At 35.9% G+C, this 18,998-nt stretch overlaps 1 protein-coding gene across 1 annotated transcript in view; it reads left to right on the forward strand.

Moving 5' to 3' along the window:
- smarcc2 (SWI/SNF related, matrix associated, actin dependent regulator of chromatin, subfamily c, member 2) overlaps positions 1–18,998 on the forward strand; it is a 93,941-nt gene that overhangs the window by 56,127 nt on the left and 18,816 nt on the right. The window contains exons 16-21 of the mRNA XM_039749653.1: positions 3,759–3,912; positions 7,612–7,728; positions 8,089–8,151; positions 12,248–12,506; positions 15,753–15,914; positions 18,650–18,711. Of these exons, the coding sequence (XP_039605587.1) occupies positions 3,759–3,912; positions 7,612–7,728; positions 8,089–8,151; positions 12,248–12,506; positions 15,753–15,914; positions 18,650–18,711 (817 nt within the window). The remainder of the gene's footprint in view (positions 1–3,758; positions 3,913–7,611; positions 7,729–8,088; positions 8,152–12,247; positions 12,507–15,752; positions 15,915–18,649; positions 18,712–18,998) is intronic.

An 18,998-nucleotide genomic window follows, 5' to 3' on the forward strand; every position in this document is an offset into this window, starting at 1 on the left:
AACAAAAGTAATTGTACTGACATACTTTATTTAAAACTCTACTTTATTTACACTGCCGATCAAGTAGGCCTTGAAGCTTCCATGTGTCATTTATAATCTGTAAATATTGGACTTTTACCACTGTTTTTAGAAACAGTAGTAGTAGCAGCTTACAAATAATAAAATAAAATAGCTGGACTTAAAACATAGCAGACAGTGCCCTCGTCCAGTGGTCTTAAATACTGCCTTGTACCTCTGGAGTTCCGAGTTCAAAAATTGGGTGTCAAATTAGCATATGCTTATACAATTTCTCTTGGTGTTTCAATTTTCTGCATCTGTTGGTTCATGCATTGCATTCATGCTTTTAAGATAAGCTGCTATGGAAGCGTATTAGGGCCACGGAGAAGAAGAAAAAATACGGACACAGTGAAGAAAAAAAAAGTATATGTCGAGATTAAAGTCGACATGATGACTTTATTCTCGACATTTCAACGCTTGTGTCGAAAATAAAGTCGGTATTTCCACATTATTCTCAACATTTCTACTTTATTCTCGTTGTTTATGTTGAGATTAAAGTCGACATGTTGATTTTATTCTCGTAGTATATATTTTGTCATTAAAGTAGAATGTCGTAAACTAAACTTTATCTTAAAACTTTATCTTAAAAAGAATATTTAATTTACTAGATTTTCTCAAACCCTGTCATAAGTTAATGAAGTACATTAAATGCTTTGTGTTAAGTGTTCCCCAACCAATGTTATTCTGTGCATGCTTCTTAAATTGACATCCTCTTGCAATAAGAGGAGGCGCAGGAAGTGATCACCACACAGAATACATTAATTTCATGTTATTCTTGATCTCTGAACGTTTAGAATGCTAAGATAAATGTTTGATTTAATTTTCATGATGAAATGCATTAAAGCATGTATTAAACATGTGGTGCATGGTGGTGTGGTGGTTGCGATGCCGCCTCGCAGCAAGGGGGTCCTGGGTGTTCCCTGTCTTGTGTTTGCATGTTTTTCTGGTGGGTTTACTCGGTGTGCTTCAGTTTCCTTTCAAAGCCATGTAGGATATGGGGTTTTGATATGCTATATCTACACTGAACATAGACCTTAGGGCACTTACTTCGAGGGAGCAGCACTACCGCCACCCCACCATGCATGTTAATTCATGCTTTAATGAATTTCATCGTGAAAATGATATCAAGTATTTGTCTTGGCATTCTAAATGTCCAGAGAACATGAATATCATGAAGTGAATGTATTCTGTGCGCCGATTGCTGCCTGCGTCTCCTCAGTGCAAGAGGAATTCAGCTTAAGAAGTACATAGCGATTAACAACTGGGATGTGGAACACTTAACACAAAGCATTTAATGTGCTACATTAACTTATGATGGGGTGTGAGGAAATCTAGTAAATTAAATATTGATTTTAAGATGAGGTTTAGCTTACGATTTTCTACTTCAATGACAAATAAACTATGAGAATAAAGTAAACATGTCGACTTTAATCTCGACATAGACGGCGAGAATAAAGTGGAATTCATTCATTAGAAAGCAGAAATTGTAACACCACTGCTTTCTAATGAATGACTTAATTTCTTTTTAGTTCATATTATTTTGTAAATCTCTGGTAAGAAAGTTAAATGTAAATTCAAAGTGATTGCAACTAAATCTGTCATTAATCAAGTCTTTGTCATTGATAGTCAGAATTACAGTAAGTGCAAGAATATAATTAAATTCTACAAATGGGTCTCTTCCATCTATTTAACAAAATATGTTGCATTGCCAGAATGTCTGTTTCACATCTCTAAATAAATATTTTTATTTTAATAATTTGTTATACCTTTAAATATTTTTTTTATTTTAACACTTCTTTTATGTTCTCATCACTGAGGGCTGAAAATACCCAAGCAAATTCTACCTTATATTTGTATGATTCTGTAGCAAGTTATTGTACTTTTTGTGCTTTTTCTAATCAATCCATTTGTTTATAAATTTTCTACATTCAAGGCTATGGCAGCCAAAGTCAATCCTGGCAGTGTTGGGTTTTTTTTCTTCTTCTAATTATAAATTTTAAAAAGTACAACAGCATACTTACCTGCATTTCATAATCAAAATGTACCTAATTATAATCCTATGGGTTTTTTTAATAATTTAATTTCTTGAAGTATTTTAAATGTGTTTATACTGTTGTTTTGTTTACAAGTGGTATCAGGAAACATAGTTAAACATAATCATAGACACTATAACAGGTATTGCCTAGCGACAGACAGTTGAGTAAAGAAGTACAGCTCAGCTGACGCCATAGGTACAATTCTATAAGAGAGGTCTGCAAGTGAAAGGCAGACATCCAGCCTGTTACAGTACAAATACATGTCATATTATTCCATTATATACATTGAGTTGGGTTCAAGGGGTCCTGATGTTATTGGAATTTGGGAGTTAGAAGGTACTTCCCAATACCAGAATACTTCAAAATCTACTACCATATTGTATCTTATACAAAATATGATCTCTTGTTATTAAGATTTAAGGAGTTATAGTGAGAATTAATAACCTGTACAAAAATTTATTTTTTGGATACTATTTAAGAAGTTGATGTCTTGGTTCTTTGTCTTTTAGAATGTATTATATATAAATTTAAAATGAACAATTGTCAGTCATTGTTTACTTAGATTGTAACTTTTGACAATATATCTGACGATTGAGGTATGATAAAATCCAAGAAAATTAAGATTCAAATTAGTTAAGTAGTATGAAATAAGGAAACCCCTTTATGCCGGAAGAAGGCTTTTAAAACAGAGTTTAAGTAAAGTTTGTCTATTTTAGGTAGCTGGCTTCATTCATCTTCCACCTTTCTGGGAAAATGTAGTCGTCTTATAAATACTTCTCCATTTCAATGCAAAATGGAGGGAAATCTTTAAAGTATTTGTGATGTCTTTGTAATAAATACACCTAGCATAGAAAAGTGCACTTTTAATGAGTTCTCTGTTATTTCATTGAAGAAAGCCCATATGCAGTTTCTGTATCATCTCATCCTTCTCATCAGCAACCAACCTCAGATTTTGCTAGTTCTTTCTTGATGTGAGTAATTTTGTGTGTTTTGTTGTTATATTTTCAAATTGTACACTGAATGATTCAACAAAACATTCAATTAGAGTAATAGTAATTTTTAAAAATCTTGCTAAGGTTGAATTTTTTTTGGATTTACTACTTTAACAAAATACTTTTCGTCCATCATTTTAATACATAAAGGCTGCAGATTAACTATTGCATTTACTTAATGAAGCACTCTTCAGTGTCTGACTTTCAGTTCATCAAAATGTTGAAATATCCTTGATTGGAGGTCAGCAGATGGTGGTATTAGAAGACTTAAATAAATACAATGAGCCTTATATAAAATTTTGAAAGTGCAAAACATTGTATTTTTGTATGTATTTTACAACTGATTCCACAATATTCTTATTCTGTGGAAGAAATCTTAAAGGAATATTCCACCCAATTTTTTTTTAATATGCAACTTATATTGTATCACAAACATTTTGTGTCTTCATTCTACATGAAAACATGAGATTAAACATTTTTTTCCCATGAAGTACACATTACATATTTAAAATGTTATTTTTGAGTGGAGTATTCCTTTAATGTTTCATTTGTTAAGTTTAAATAAATATGCATCAGATTTAGAAAAAAGTATGGTAATGTATAGTTTACATTTTTTTCTGACATTGGTCTTAAGTTCTCCTTTAATCTTGCCTCCTTAATACCGTTCATACAGAGTCCATGCCTTCTTAGAGCAGTGGGGTCTGATCAACTACCAGGTGGATGCTGAGAGCCGCCCTACCCCTATGGGACCCCCACCCACTTCTCACTTCCATGTTCTGGCTGACACACCATCTGGACTAGTGCCATTACAGCCCAAGACACCACAGGTACTGCCTCTTCATGTGTCTGTATCAGGTTATACTCTTAATGCCAATAACATCTTCATAATCACCATATCCTCAGACAATTGTAGGGATGAATCATCTTTATAAAACGTTTTTTGTAAATTTACACCTATTCTTCAACAAATGAAACTAAAATATCCAGCCAGTAAATTTTTATGAAATTTAGTTTTTAGTTAAGCTTGAAATCAAAAAAAAAAGCAGTGTCCCTAGTACTTGGCATATTTACAGATGCAAATCAGAAGTAGCCTACTGATTTACAGTGTGATGTTATGCACAACATTGATGGATTGAGAATTTATTAAGAAACACAGCTTCTCTAAAAGATAAAATATTTCTGAAAAATTCTCAATTGAGCAAAAGTAAATCCTGCAGAATCTTATATTATCATCATATAGTTCCAGACCCCCCCGCGAAAAGTAGAAACCATATGTTTGTATGGTTATTTTTATATATTTTAAGCCCTGATAAACTCTCCCACACTGTTTATAAATATTCTCCGCAGAGTTATACAGCATAATCCCTTTGTATTCTCTTAGATATTAGGTAAGATTCATTAAAATTATGTATATAAACACACTGTTTATATACAGTAAAACCTAAATATTATTTTAAAGATATCGAGTGTCTCCGATATCACATATGTTACAGCCATTACGATAGACAGGCCACCAGCAATAAATACATACAATGCAAGAAAAATTGTATACAGTAAATGTGTGTACAGTGACACTAAACTTACATACATGTACTAAGTACTGTAAGTAGAAAATTAATTATGGTTACTCACCAACAATGACACGAATGACTTGTCCGATAACAATGAGTTTAATTTTACTGCACAACAAAGGAGGGCGTTACAGCCCTTCTAAAGGAGCCACTTCAGGCGATTGTGTAGCACTGCCATTGTTCTTCTTCTGGCAGTCTTCAATCCAAATCCCTAAAGCAGATTCCATCCAGACTACTGCCTTATTACATCCATTTACAACTCGTTTTACACCCTGGTTAAAAGGACACTGCGGCTGTAGATCTTGTATTCCTTTCCTACTTTTTAAATAAAAAGAATCGTAGCCTCATTGATGCCGTAATAGCGTCCTACAGCGGTGTAGCTTTTCCCTTCCTTCAGCATATCCAAAACGTTTACCTTTTCGGCAATCATTAACATCTTCCGTTGGCGCTTGGGCACGGCCCCTGAAGCAGCAGCAGGAGCAGATCGTTTTGAAGCCATAATAAAGGGCTTGACTATGCACAAAGATAAACACAAAAGAGCAGAAAGGTTAACTCTTTACACAGCGAAACACGTTGATGATGAATGTGCGAGACGAGACTTCCTGGTTAACACTGCATTCAGCACACAGGAACTTAATTGCGTGCTCTGAATGGTTAGCTTCTCAGTCAGGAGAACTTAAATGCGTGCTCTGATGGTTAGCTTCTCAGTCATCCACCAATAACGTCCTTTGTATGAAATCAACTGGGCAAACCAACTGAGGAAGCATGTACAGGAAATAAAAAGTCACATTGTCTGCAAAACCCACGAAGCAGCGAAAAATCCGCGTTATATATTTAGTTATGCTTACATATAAATTCCGCGATGGAGTGAAGCCGCGAAAGTCGAAGCACGATATAGCGAGTGATTACTGTATTACTAAACGAACGTTGTATATATGCACAGATGCCAGAGGCCAGAAGCAAGCCGTGCACAATACAACTGCTGGCCTGACACGCACAATATAACTGCCATCTGAATGCGAACACGCACAATACAACTGCCACCTGAAAGCGCACACCACCGCATATACAACCTTTGTTTCATGCACAATACAACCGCCGCCCAAATGCGCAAAATACAACTGCTGCCCGAACGCGAACGCGCACACCTATACAACCTTCGTTTAGTAATTTAGATCTCCAAGCCGGGATCCGCCGCCATGGTCACTTCAGCACGCGAATACGCCGCGGTCACCATCAGGGAACTAGGTGGCACCAAAAGCACACACACACAGCGCCTCAGTGTCAAACCCAGCGGCTTCCCAGAGTCAGTAGGTGGCGCCCAAACAGCACAACCTGTAAACTTGAGGTAAAGCATGCATGCCAACAAGTTGTCATGGTGACATATTTAAACTTGAGGTAGTAGTGACTACTGACAGTGCCAGCAGTACTCCACTCCACAATGCCAGCAGTCAGTGTTCTCCACTCCAAAGTGCCAGCAGCTACTCCACTACACAGTGCCAGCAGTCAGTGTGCTCTAATCCACAGTGCCAGCAGTCAGTGTGGTAGCTGTCAGTGTGGCTTATTTTGAATCACATTAGGGTAATTAAAAAATGAGCCCGCATTAATAAAAACAATGAACGAAGGCACCTACAATGTGCTTCTGAAACACCAGAAGCAAAGGAGTCACAGCTCTAAAAAGAATGAGCTCAGGTATCGGATAGGCATGCAAACGAGACAACAGAACAATGAGAGAAGTGTTTGGAAAGCTTGCGCAATTGTTCATCACAAAGAATATCAGAGGAAACTCCAAGGACAAACCATGGACAAAGTAGGGATTTACCTATCTGAGCCTGTATTTCGACGTGGACAACTTTATGTTGCCTTTTCAAGAGTCCAGCATTTGTGTGACGTTAAAGTGAAGGTTTTAACTACTCCATACAAGGCAGAGCTGATTCAAGGACAGGAAACCATCTTTACCAAAAATGTTGTTTATAAGGAAATTTTTGATTAACTATTTTGAATTTACCATTTGATTAATTTTTTCTTTCCAATTTACTTAATTTAAACATTTGCACTCCAATATTTTTTTACTTATGAGTGCAGCAACTCAAAGACATTTTGGCCTTAAATGATATAACAATTAAATTTCAATTTTAGTTTTAATAAATTGGTTAATTTTAGTACAAATATATTTATTTAATTAAATGAAAACTTTCCCAGGACGCTCCCACCCTCCATGATTTTTCATCCCTCCAAAGACCAGAGGGAACAGAAAGTGATTGCCATTCTTGGATTTGCGATTCTTTACAGAATCAGGGGTTTACTGGTTTGATTCTAATGTGCTCTCCAATATAAAGCACTGAGGTGGTCCAGTAGTTATCAATGTGTCATGTATCTAGCATCCTGGATTCTGTTCCGTCATTTGTTATCTGTCTGAAGTTTGCATGTTTTACCTATGTCTGCTTGTTTTGTTGTTTTACTGGGTTTTCTGGTAAAAAAAGGGTATACAAGTATATTTTAGGCTGATTGGCCATGTATGAGAGTAGGTGTTTGCATAAGTGGGCATTAGGACAGACTGGTGACTCATCTAGTGTTGGTTCCTGCTCTGCAGCAAACACTGCCAGGACAGACTTGTTGTTAAGCAGTTTTGAGAATGTTATGTTATATAAGTAGCAGTCAAAGATTTCAAAGATAGAAAAAGTACACCAGTGAATTTTAAACCTGAGGTGAAACTGCAGATAAATATAGATTGAAATAAAGAACTGTTATCTGCAGGATTAGAAGCTAAATACAATGATGATAAACCAAAGGCTATATTTTACAACAGTATCCTAATGGCATAATAATTTACATGTTGTAGCAAGTCCTATGTAAAACAGAGATTGATTAGTTAATTTATTATGATGCCACATATTTAAGAAGACTTTTTTCTATACTATACTTTTTTCTAAACTTTTGCTTTTGTTTTCCTAGACACCAGCCTCACAACAAATGCTGAATTTTCCAGATAAGGCCAAGGAGAAGCCAACAGATCTACAAAATTTTGGCCTTCGAACAGATATGTACTCTAAAAAGAATGTGCCATCTAAGGTAGGTCAGACCATTTGTTGAGCTATATGCTATAATTAAACTCTCAGGTCTTATAAATGATCTTTGAGTACAGGGAGATGTTTGTGAGTTTTTCAGACGCTTGATGTAAAATTTCTCACACTACGATTCAGTTGCTGACTATTAAACATGTATACATCTACAGTTCATAGTATTGCATAGTGCTTCTTCTTACTTATCCTGGTCTAAATAAGGAGCAGAGTGGCTACAATGACACGTTTAACAAGCCCTTCCCCCACCCTCCTGTTCAAGTCTAGCTAAACGTTAGTTATTTCATCATTTTAAATAATGTTCTCACCATTAAGTCTTAACCATTTTGTTTATTCTCTTGTTTTTCAACAGAGTAAAAGTGCTGCCAGTGCCACCAGAGAATGGACAGAACAGGAAACACTTCTTTTGTTGGAGGTATGTAGACCAATCCTCTCATCCTTTAGATTGCACACCAAATATTTCTCTATTGGTACTGGTTTAAGATGAAAGGTTCCCCTTGCCAGATTTTGCTTGTGAATGCTTTTATACATCCATTCTGGAGTAGCATAGCACTACTTGAAAAAAAGAATGATTTGAATGTATGCGGCCTTGTTTTGGCTGACTTGCACCAATAATGAATTGTGGAAGTATTGATAAGTATAAATATATATATATGTGTGTGTGTGTGTGTGTGTATATGTATATATGTATGTATATATATGTATTTGTGTGTATATATATGTATTTGTGTATATATATGTGTGTGTATGTATATGTATGTTTGTACATATATATATATATATATATATATATATATATATATATATATATATATATATATATAAAGTACAAACCGATTCCAAAAAGTTGGGACACTAAACAAATTGTGAGTAAAAACTGAATGCGATGATGTGGAGATGGCAAATGTCAATATTTTATTTGTAATAGAACGTAGATGTCAGATCAAATATTTAATCCGGGTAAATGTATCATTTTAAAGGAAAAATATGTTGATTCAAAATTTCACGGTGTCAACAAATCCCAAAAAAGTTGGGACAAGTAGCAATAAGAGGCTGGAAAAAGTAAATTTGAGCATAACGAAAGCTGGAAGACCAATTAACACTAATTAGGTCAATTGGCAACATGATTGGGTATAAAAAGAGCTTCTCAGAGTGGCAGTGTCTCTCAGAAGCCAAGATGGGTAGAGGATCACCAATTTCCACAATGTTGCGCAGAAAGATAGTGGAGCAATATCAGAAAGGTGTTACCCAGCGAAAAATTGCAAAGACTTTGCATCTATCATCATCAACTGTGCATAACATCATCCGAAGATTCAGAGAATCTGGAACAATTTTCTGTGTGTAAGGGTCAAGGCCGTAAAACCATACTGGATGCTTGTGATCTCCGGGCCCTTAAGCGACACTGCACCACAAACAGGAATGCTACTGTAAAGGAAATCACAGAATGGGCTCAGGAATACTTCCAGAAACCATTGTCAGTGAACACAACCCACCGTGCCATCCGCCGTTGCCAGCTGAAACTCTACAGTGCAAAGAAGAAGCCATTTCTAAGCAAGATCCACAAGCTCAGGCGTTGTCACTGGGCCAGGGATCATTTAAAATGGAGTGTGGCAAAATGGAAGACTGTTCTGTGGTCAGACGAGTCACGATTCAAAGTTCTTTTTGGAAATCTGGGACGCCATGTCATCTGGACCAAAGAGGACAAGGACAACCCAAGTTGTTATCAACGCTCAGTTCAGAAGCCTGCATCTCTGATGGTATGGGGTTGCATGAGTGCGTGTGGCATGGGCAGCTTGCATGTCTGGAAAGGCACCATCAATGCAGAAAAATATATTCAGGTTCTAGAACAACATATGCTCCCATCCAGACGTCATCTCTTTCAGGGAAGACCCTGCATTTTTCAACAAGATAATGCCAGACCACATTCTGCATCAATCACAACATCATGGCTGCGTAGGAGAAGGATCCGGGTACTGAAATGGCCAGTCTGCAGTCCAGATCTTTCACCTATAGAGAACATTTGGCGCATCATAAAGAGGAAGGTGCGACAAAGAAGGCCCAAGACGATTGAACAGTTAGAGGCCTGTATTAGACAAGAATGGGAGAGCATTCCTATTTCTAAACTTGAGAAACTGGTCTCCTCGGTCCCCAGGACGTCTGTTGAGTGTTGTAAGAAGAAGGGGAGATGCCACACAGTGGTGAAAATGGCCTTGTCCCAACTTTTTTGGGATTTGTTGAAATTCTGAATCAACATATTTTTCCCTTAAAATGATACATTTTCTCAGTTTAAACTTTTGTTCCGTGATTTATGTTCTATTCTGAATAAAATATTAGAAGTTGGCACCTCCACATTATTGCATTCAGTTTTTATTCATGATTTGTATAGTGTTCCAACTTTTTTGGAATACGGTTTGTATATATATGTGTATATGTATATATGTATGGATATGTATATATATGTGTTTATATATGTGTGTGTATATATATATATATATATATATATATATATATATATATATATATATATATATAACACTCATCACTCACAACAGTGACAAAACAATTACATTGACAATCATGTTACGTTATTTTCAAAATGTTTCCTTTTCTTTTTCATTGCTTCTTTAACACACTACTTCTCCGCTGCGAAGCACGGGTATTTTGCTAGTATCAAGTATAAATCTAAGGATTCTAAATGTGCAGAGAGCTGGAGTATCATAAATTTAATGTGTTCTTTGTGATGATCTATTGCTGCTTGCCGCTGCTGTCACTTCTGGAGGAAGCCCCAGAAGCACATACCGATTAACAACTGGGTTGGTTTTAAGATGTTTATAACAGTGTACTTTAATGATAAAATAAACTATGAGGTTAAAGTGAACATTTCAAGATTAAAGCCAAAATTTCCAGTTTAATTGCAAAATAGACCTTTCCACTGTGTCCTTAATTTTTTTGTCATTGGCTCAAATACACTGGCGTACATTCTGATGCTGTTGTGAAGGTGCAAATGAACACTGGGAACGCGTGGTAGCCATGATGCGTGCGTGTACGCATTCTGAGCGTGAAGTATAAACCGGCCTTAAGTGATTACATGGTGTTTTAAAAATCAGGTTTCTGTGAATAATTGGGTTATTGAAGCACATGTAAACGTGCTAGTGGTTGCTGACTCAATTCCTACATTCTGCTCATTGTGTGACCCCAATTGTAAAAACATGTATTTAACCAGTTGTAGTGTATATTGATTTTGTATGTCACCTTGGAGAAAGTTGTCAGCCAGCTATGTAATAATAATTTAAATACCGTATCCAACTAACTCAGTCCTGCAGTCTGCTTTTGTCGTTAGTTTATCTAGCATTGTTATTTTATGATCAAGCAAGCTTACTGAAAATGCCAAAGCGTTACAGAGGTTAACTGGTTTAGAGCTCCCTGTTTTATTTACTTTACATTTCAGTTTTTTTAATTAGTCATAAGAGTGTCTCATGAAGCTGTTAAAGCATTTTCTTTGGAATAGTAAAGAAAGCTATATTTTTGTGTAAGCAATTTATTTCAAGATCTTGGTATACATACCACTCTTCTGCTGTTTTGACCTTTTCTTTGAATACTGAAAAATACAAACAGATTTTACCATGTCCACACCAATTTAATGCAAAAACTAGTTATGGTATCTATTGCAGACAAATAATGGAATAATTAAAAAATATTTGCTATCCCTTGCCCTACATTAACCTTTAGCGCTTTTCCTCTGTATTTGCGTGTGTGTGAATGTTTCCATCGGCACTCCCATTTTCGAATGTGTTACCACAAAGCCTGTCTCTCAGACTCTGTCATTATTTTATTTAGTTTATACTCCAGAATTTGACTTTGATAGATCCATATTATGGGCAACACTGGCAAGCAGTGGTTGGCACTGTTGACTGATGGTTCCGGAAGACTTAGTTTGAATCCTGGCACAGTCACTGCTTATATGGAACTTTTGTGTTATCTTTATATACCTTGGTTTTTTCAGAGCTCTCCAGTGTCCTCCTAAAACCAAGTATTAGGCTGATTGTTGGCCCTATTTGTGTGAATGTGGGTGTGTTCATGAACTTGTTATGACTCAGAATCCTTTCAGGTCTGGTTCTTCTCCTTTAAACATTTTGTCCCAGGTAGTTTCTTGTTTGTATAATACGATGATATTATTGTAAATCTTCATTTTGTTTACATACTATAGTGAAATTATTGTGTTTTACACACCCCAAAGACCTCCACACATGAGCCCATTGTCATTAAACCCAGAAAAATCTAATACAATGTGAACAGCATTTCTGATGATTAGAAGTAAACAAAATGGGCATTTGAACTAACCCAGAAATATACACACACACACACATGTGTATATATAATATAATATGTGTGTGTGTGTGTGTGTATATGTGTGTGTGTGTGTCTGTATATCTATCTAATATATATATTAGATATATATAATAAAATATATCTACAGGCACAATTCTAACACTTTTACCCCTCTCCCTCAGGCTCTGGAGATGTACAAAGATGACTGGAATAAGGTTTCAGAGCACGTTGGGAGCCGCACCCAGGATGAATGTATTCTTCACTTTTTGCGACTCCCTATTGAGGACCCATATTTGGAAGACTCGGATGCTTCATTAGGACCCTTGGCATTCCAGCCTGTTCCATTCAGCCAATCGGGAAACCCTGTAATGAGCACAGTGGCCTTCTTAGCATCAGTAGTGGATCCTAGAGTGGCTTCTGCTGCTGCCAAGTCTGCCTTGGGTAAATTTACAGGTTTTTGAGTTTCAGTAATAGAGAATAAGCCCTATGACTAGAACAATAATATTCAACAATCAGTAATTTAATTAATGCTTAATTAATATTTGTGATTTCTATGAAAGGTATACAGATCTATAACAAGTAGTAATAGATGTTGATCAATTAAAATTATAAAAAAAAAAAAACTTTGAAAGGTTAACATATTAAAGTGTTTAAAAATTCATTCTGACAGAGTCTGTTGTATTCTCCAAATATTTGAGTCTGTGATTTTATACATAAATTTAATGTCTCTTAAAAGACTGAGAAAGAGTTTTGCACAAAAGAACTGCTCTTAGAGGCAAAACTGTCAAGCAGTGTGGTTTAGTGGGTATAGCAATTAACCTGAAAGTTTAAAACAGCTTGTTTCACAGTCCTGAAAAAGTTGCTTAATCTGTCTGTGTTTCAAGCATTATAATAAAATCAATCATATTTTTGTAAGTCACTTTGAGTAAAGTTATCCACCATATATCTAATAATAATTTGCATGAATGCATTATTTATTGTAAAAGAAAATGAAGATGAATTCATATTTTGCTTGTTCGTGCCTATCCTAGGCACAATGTATCTTTGATATACACTGTGTAAAATTAAGAAAAGGTCTAATATTAAAACTAAGAATAACAATGTGTTTCTACATCCTCATACTGATGTCTGTAATGTTAAGTGCCAAAATAAACATGCAGCTCCTAATAATTTTGTATGGCCCTCAAAATTTAGTATTGCAGTTTAACATTGATTTTGGGTCATCTTTAAAAGACAGTGGGGTACAGGCAGTAAATTTTCAGCCATCAATGCATGCCATACTTAGTAGTTTTATATAGTCGTGGACAAAACTTTTGAGAATGACACAAGTATTAGTTTTTACGAAGTTTGCTGCTTCAGTGTTTTTAGGCAGTTACATTACATTTATGCAAAGAATCAATATTCGCAGTGTTGGCTCTTCTTTTTTCAAGACCTCTGCAATTTGCCCTGGCATGCTCTCAATCAACTTCTAGGCCAAGTCCTGACTGGCAGCCCCTCCTTGCATAATCAATGCTTGGAGTTTGTCAGAATTTGTGGGTTTTTGTTTGTCCACCCACCTCCTAAGGGATTGACCACAAGTTCTCAATGGGATTAAAGTCTGGAGAGTTTTCTGGCCATGGACCCAGAATTTGCATGTTTTGTTCCCTGAGCCACTTAGTTATCACTTTTGCCTTATGGCACAATGCTCCATCTTGCTTAATGTTCATCACCAAACTGTTCTTGGATGGTTGGGAGAAGTTACTTCCAGAGGATGTTTTAGTACAATTCTTTATTCATGGCTGTGTTCTTAGGCAAAATTGTGAGTGAGCCCACTCCCTTGACTGAGAAGCAACCCCACACATGAATGGTCTTGGGATGCTTTACTGTTTCCAATCAATCAGAAAGGGGATTCATTAGAGAAAATTACTTTACCCCAATCCTCAGCAGTCCAATCCTGTACCTTTTGCAGAATATCAGTCTGTCCCTGATGTTTTTCTGGGAGAGAAGTTGCTTTTTTTCTGCCCTTCTTGATACCAGTCCATCCTCCAAAGGTCTTTGCTTTCACTGTGTGTGAAGAAGCAACCACACCTACCTGCTGCCATTCCTGAGCAACCACTGCATTAGAGGTGCCCCGATCCCGCAGCTGAATCAACTTTAGGAGACAGTCCTGACACGTGCTGGACTTTCTTGTGCGCCTTGAAGGCTTCTTCACAACAGCAGTGGAAATGGGTTTTTTAGGATTAAGTTTATTTTCATAGCAAAGAGGGACTTTGCCGATTAATTGCAATTCATCTGGTCACTCTTTATAACTTTCTGGAGTATATGCAAATTGCCATCATAAAAACTGAGGCAGCAAACTTTGGGGAAAATTAATATTTGTGTCATTCTCAAAATATTTGGATACAACTGTATGTTTATACCTCCCTTGACTCAAAAACACTTTAATTTTCGATGTTTCCTTTTTGAAAAATCAACTGCACACTGTGCTTTTAATTAATATCAATTAACTAACTCACATAATCAAGTTCATGGTTTCAGGGAGCCTGTCAGAGACCAACAAAATTTGTTCTTTGGTCAAAGTCTCCATGTCAAGCACTAATACCACCATTTGAGAGATTATCAAACAAACATTTTGAAAAGTACTATTTAGGTGATGTCATTTTGTCCTAAAGCTTTTGTGCTCAAAAGATCTTAATTTTCCCCTTTTGACATACAAGCATGTCCGTGGATTGTAAGTGAACATCAAAAGGATGTTTAGGCAAACAGAGATCTTGAGGTGACATGATTGATTTCTTGAAATTTTTAAAAGAATGAGATTACTTATTACTTAAAATTTAAGTCCTTCAATGAGTACAACAGAATTTAAATGGAAACTAGTTAAGGGTGGAATTCATACAAATGTTAAAGTTTTTCTTCACACGTAGAACCATAAACAAATGCAATAAATTATCAATTAATGTAAAAGAGAACTTTTATAACTCAACTCAGTGTTATTTTGGAAAAAAGATCAGGTGAATATGATATGCTAGATTTGTGGTGTTGGATTGATTGTTCTCATTAAAATTGTTGTGATGATCTGAAACAGACATTTAAGCTCTGTACAAAAAGTGAAACAGGAGTAGTTTGTGTTTATTTTTATGTAGAACTTGTGACCGTTCCATCACAAGGCCATTTAGCATTTAAAATAGTCCTGCAGTAACTGTGTTTCCTGTTTGAACATGGATCTCTAGAAAAATCTCACTTGGGCTGTGCCAACTGACATTTTGCTGCAGGACTTGCTATTTATCTACTGTAGTGTAGTACTGTACTGCAATTGTATATTGAGGTAACATGCAGTTATATTACCAGAAGAGATACCTGTCTGTAGCTCATTTAAGTATATTGGTCATTGTGTTGAAGTATGGTGTGCTGCGTATTATAACTTTTTGGTGCATTTTGATTGACTTTATTGTTCAGTTTATGCACTCATTGTATACTGTAAAATGAATATCTAAATCAGGAAATCCCAGTAATCCTGTGAGAATGCAGTCTTGAAGACCTCCAGTTAACCATTTGGGTGAAAGAGCATTATATATTTATACTTTTTTAAAAAAAACAACATATTACACCTTATTGAGTTATTGGAGATATCAACATGTTATATATTTAATGCTGTGTGTGTAGTAGCTTATTGCTTAAAAAAAAAAAAACTTTCCATGTCTTCTGTAGAAGAGTTTTCTCGCATGAAGGAAGAGGTCCCAGCAGCCCTGGTTGAGGCCCATGTGAAAAAGGTGGAAGATGCAGCACGCATCACTGGCAAGTTGGATCCTTTGTTTGGCTTGGAGAGCAGTGGTATTGCTGGAACTGTGATGGAAGAACCAGAGAAAATGGGTCAGTCTGCTTAATGGTCTTCATTTTTAAATGTTTTTTTACTACTGCTAAAGCTTTTAGCTCCACCTTTCTCTAAGCAAGAGTAGTGCCATAATCAATGTTCATGAGCAATGCTGGTTGTCCAATAATATTCATATTACATTTATATTTCATCAGTCTAATTTTGAAAAGACCTTTCTCATCAGAAAGACCACAATGACACATGCAAATCATGTGAATCCATGACACACTGAGAATGAATCCAAAGTGAAGCTGTTGTGGCTGCCTAACTTTATATTTTATTTTATTAACATTTTTTTCAATTACAGTCGACCCTTGATATACGACCGGCCTGACATGCGAACAACTTGATTTACGACCAAAATTTTTGTTTTGATTTACGACCAACATCTTGCGTTACGACCCAAATGCGGTCACGTGTATCCGCTTGTGTGATTGTAAACAAACAGCCGAGAGCGTTCGTAAGCGTCAGTCGGAGCCCAGATACATGTGTTTGTGGACGTAATTTCGATCAGTGCAGTGATTTATCTATATATATAATTCACTAAGACCATGGCAAGCAAGACGCATAATTGCTAAGGAAAGAAGAGAATTTAATGAAGGTAAAGAAAGCGATTGTTAAGGGATGTTAGCTAGCGGGTGGCGCAGCACATGATGATGTCATCAGGCTGAGTCAGCACCAGCTTGCTTTGGAGTGTATTATTACAGCAGTTCACAACACGGCCAGCTTTGAACTGAGTGCTTGACTACAGTCATTAACTTGAGAAACAGCAATCACAATCGAAACGAAGAAGGAAATTGTGCGGAAATATGAGAGTGGTGTTCGTGTGACCGATCTCGCTAATATGTACAGCATGTCGAAATCCACCATCTCGACAATTTTACAAAGAAAAGATTTGCATAAGGAGGCTCCTTATAAACAATAGCCACCTTCCGTTTCATTCTCCTCCTCCAACCTTCCTGCAGCCCAAAGATGTCAAATTAAATGGTGAGTACAGTATGAAATTGTTGTTTCTGGTAGGCTAGGCACTTTTTATAACTTTTTGGTTAGTACATTAGAAACATTATTGGTGTTTTGGTAAATTATTCACATTATACAACCCTTTTTTATTATGAAAAAGTTAAGTAAGTGTTGCTGTGGGAGATTCGGAGCGCATTATGGGTATTTCCATTATTTCTTATGGGGAAAAATAGTCTTAACTTACAACCAACTTGAGTTACAACCAGCCCTCGTGAACGAATTAGGTTTGTAAGTCAAGGGTCCACTGTATAGTGTCAGTGGAAACTTGAACCAAAATAAAAGTGTTGCATGCTGAGGTCAACAAGTGTCTTAATCAGAAATTCCATATCAATGACAGCAGTCTTTTTTGTAACAGTTTTTCAGAAAACCTACTGAATAGTGAGAAACAAAGCTGTTGAAACGAAATCAGGTGGTGGACTAAAAATGAACTGCATGAATATATTGACTGTCGTTAGACGAAAGTGTATGCAAAAAGAATACTACACCTTTCAAAAAGTACGCTGATACGAGCATCAATACTGCTGCCAGTGTATTCTCTAATTTTATTTTTATTTTTGTGGACAAATGTTTATTGAACATTAAAAAATAGAAACATGAAAACTGTAACATTTCTCAGAGAATTATAAAAGATATAACACAAGTAAAAATACTGAAAACCACCTTTGCCCATGCCAATTTCTCAAGGGGCATTTAATTATGAAAGCAGTACTTCTAGGTAAATGAAGAGAGGGAACTAGAATCTTCCAGTGAGAAACTAATGAAAGATAAAATTATTTGCTGGATGGATGTAAGAGAATAACCGGAGAAATCTAAAATATTTTTAGAAATTAATCTTAGTGGTCAAGTATATTCTCCAGCCGTATTAAGTATTACAAGAAAGACTTCTGTGCAATGATGTGTGCAAAAAGAGGTTGCACCAAATGCTAGAAATAGTAATCCAATGATTTTTACACCTGTTTTGAGGCAAAAATAGAGCTAGTCATTTAGAAACATTTGCCTGGAAATACTTGCTTGTTCTACAAATATTGATTTTTCCAAATCACTAACCTACCCTGCTGATGTGACACTGTTTTATGTAAGCAAGCAACTAGGACAGCAAGAGTCTGTTGATCTGTTTTTTTCTCATACATATACACTACCAGTCAAATGTTTTAGAATACCTCAGTTTTTCTAGTTTTTGTTCAAATTTAATCAGTTGAAATGCAGTGAATGACCTAAAATGGTGACAAGGTCAGCAGTTAACTGCCAGAGGTTTAAATTTGAAGTTTAGGTTAGCAAAAACTGAAAATATTACACATGTCCCTTCATCAGGGAACATCTAATATATTACAACCTACAGGTGTTCTACAGCAATTAAAAGTAAATTAAGCCTTGCAAGTTGAAGCAAACAATTTGCACAGGTGTCCCAACCTCTGTTGATTATTTAAAAAACCCTCTTGTGTGTCTTAAAGCAGATTTGGAACAGACTGTGTTACTACACCTGAGGTGTTCTTAAACTTTTGACCGATAGTGTAGATATACTTGTAAATTAACTTTTACTTATATTATAAGCTATACGTATGCTACTGCATTATATACTGTAGATTGTTATGCAAAGTTCTGTGGAATTCTACCATCCTGTACCATATAAAGACTGAGTTCTTACCAAAAGCAAAGCTTTATTTTCCATAAGTATTTTTAATGCCTACTAATTTCAATTGCCTTTTCTTTTAAGATGAGGGAACAGAAGAGCCCAAGAGTGACAGTCAGCCAACAGAAGATAAACGGGAACCCAAGGTAATTGTATATCTCTCTGTATTATCTCCCTTGTGCTGAAGGAAAGCTCCAGTTGAAAAAGTACTTAACATAGTTTAAAGTCCATATGCAGTTCAAGGACATTGATCATTATCTACGTGTTAGGTTTTACATTATATATGATTTTTTTTTTTTATATATATAAGGTTTTTTCCCTGGTAATTTGATTTTGAGTATACTTTGTTTTAAATTTCTAAAGCATCGGTTAAATTTGGTTGCCAGAATGGCATTATTTACCTTAAAAGAAATATAATTTTATCACTTGGAAT

This window comes from Polypterus senegalus, chromosome 3, assembly GCF_016835505.1.
Source record: "Polypterus senegalus isolate Bchr_013 chromosome 3, ASM1683550v1, whole genome shotgun sequence".
NCBI classification, from domain to species: domain Eukaryota; kingdom Metazoa; phylum Chordata; class Cladistia; order Polypteriformes; family Polypteridae; genus Polypterus; species Polypterus senegalus.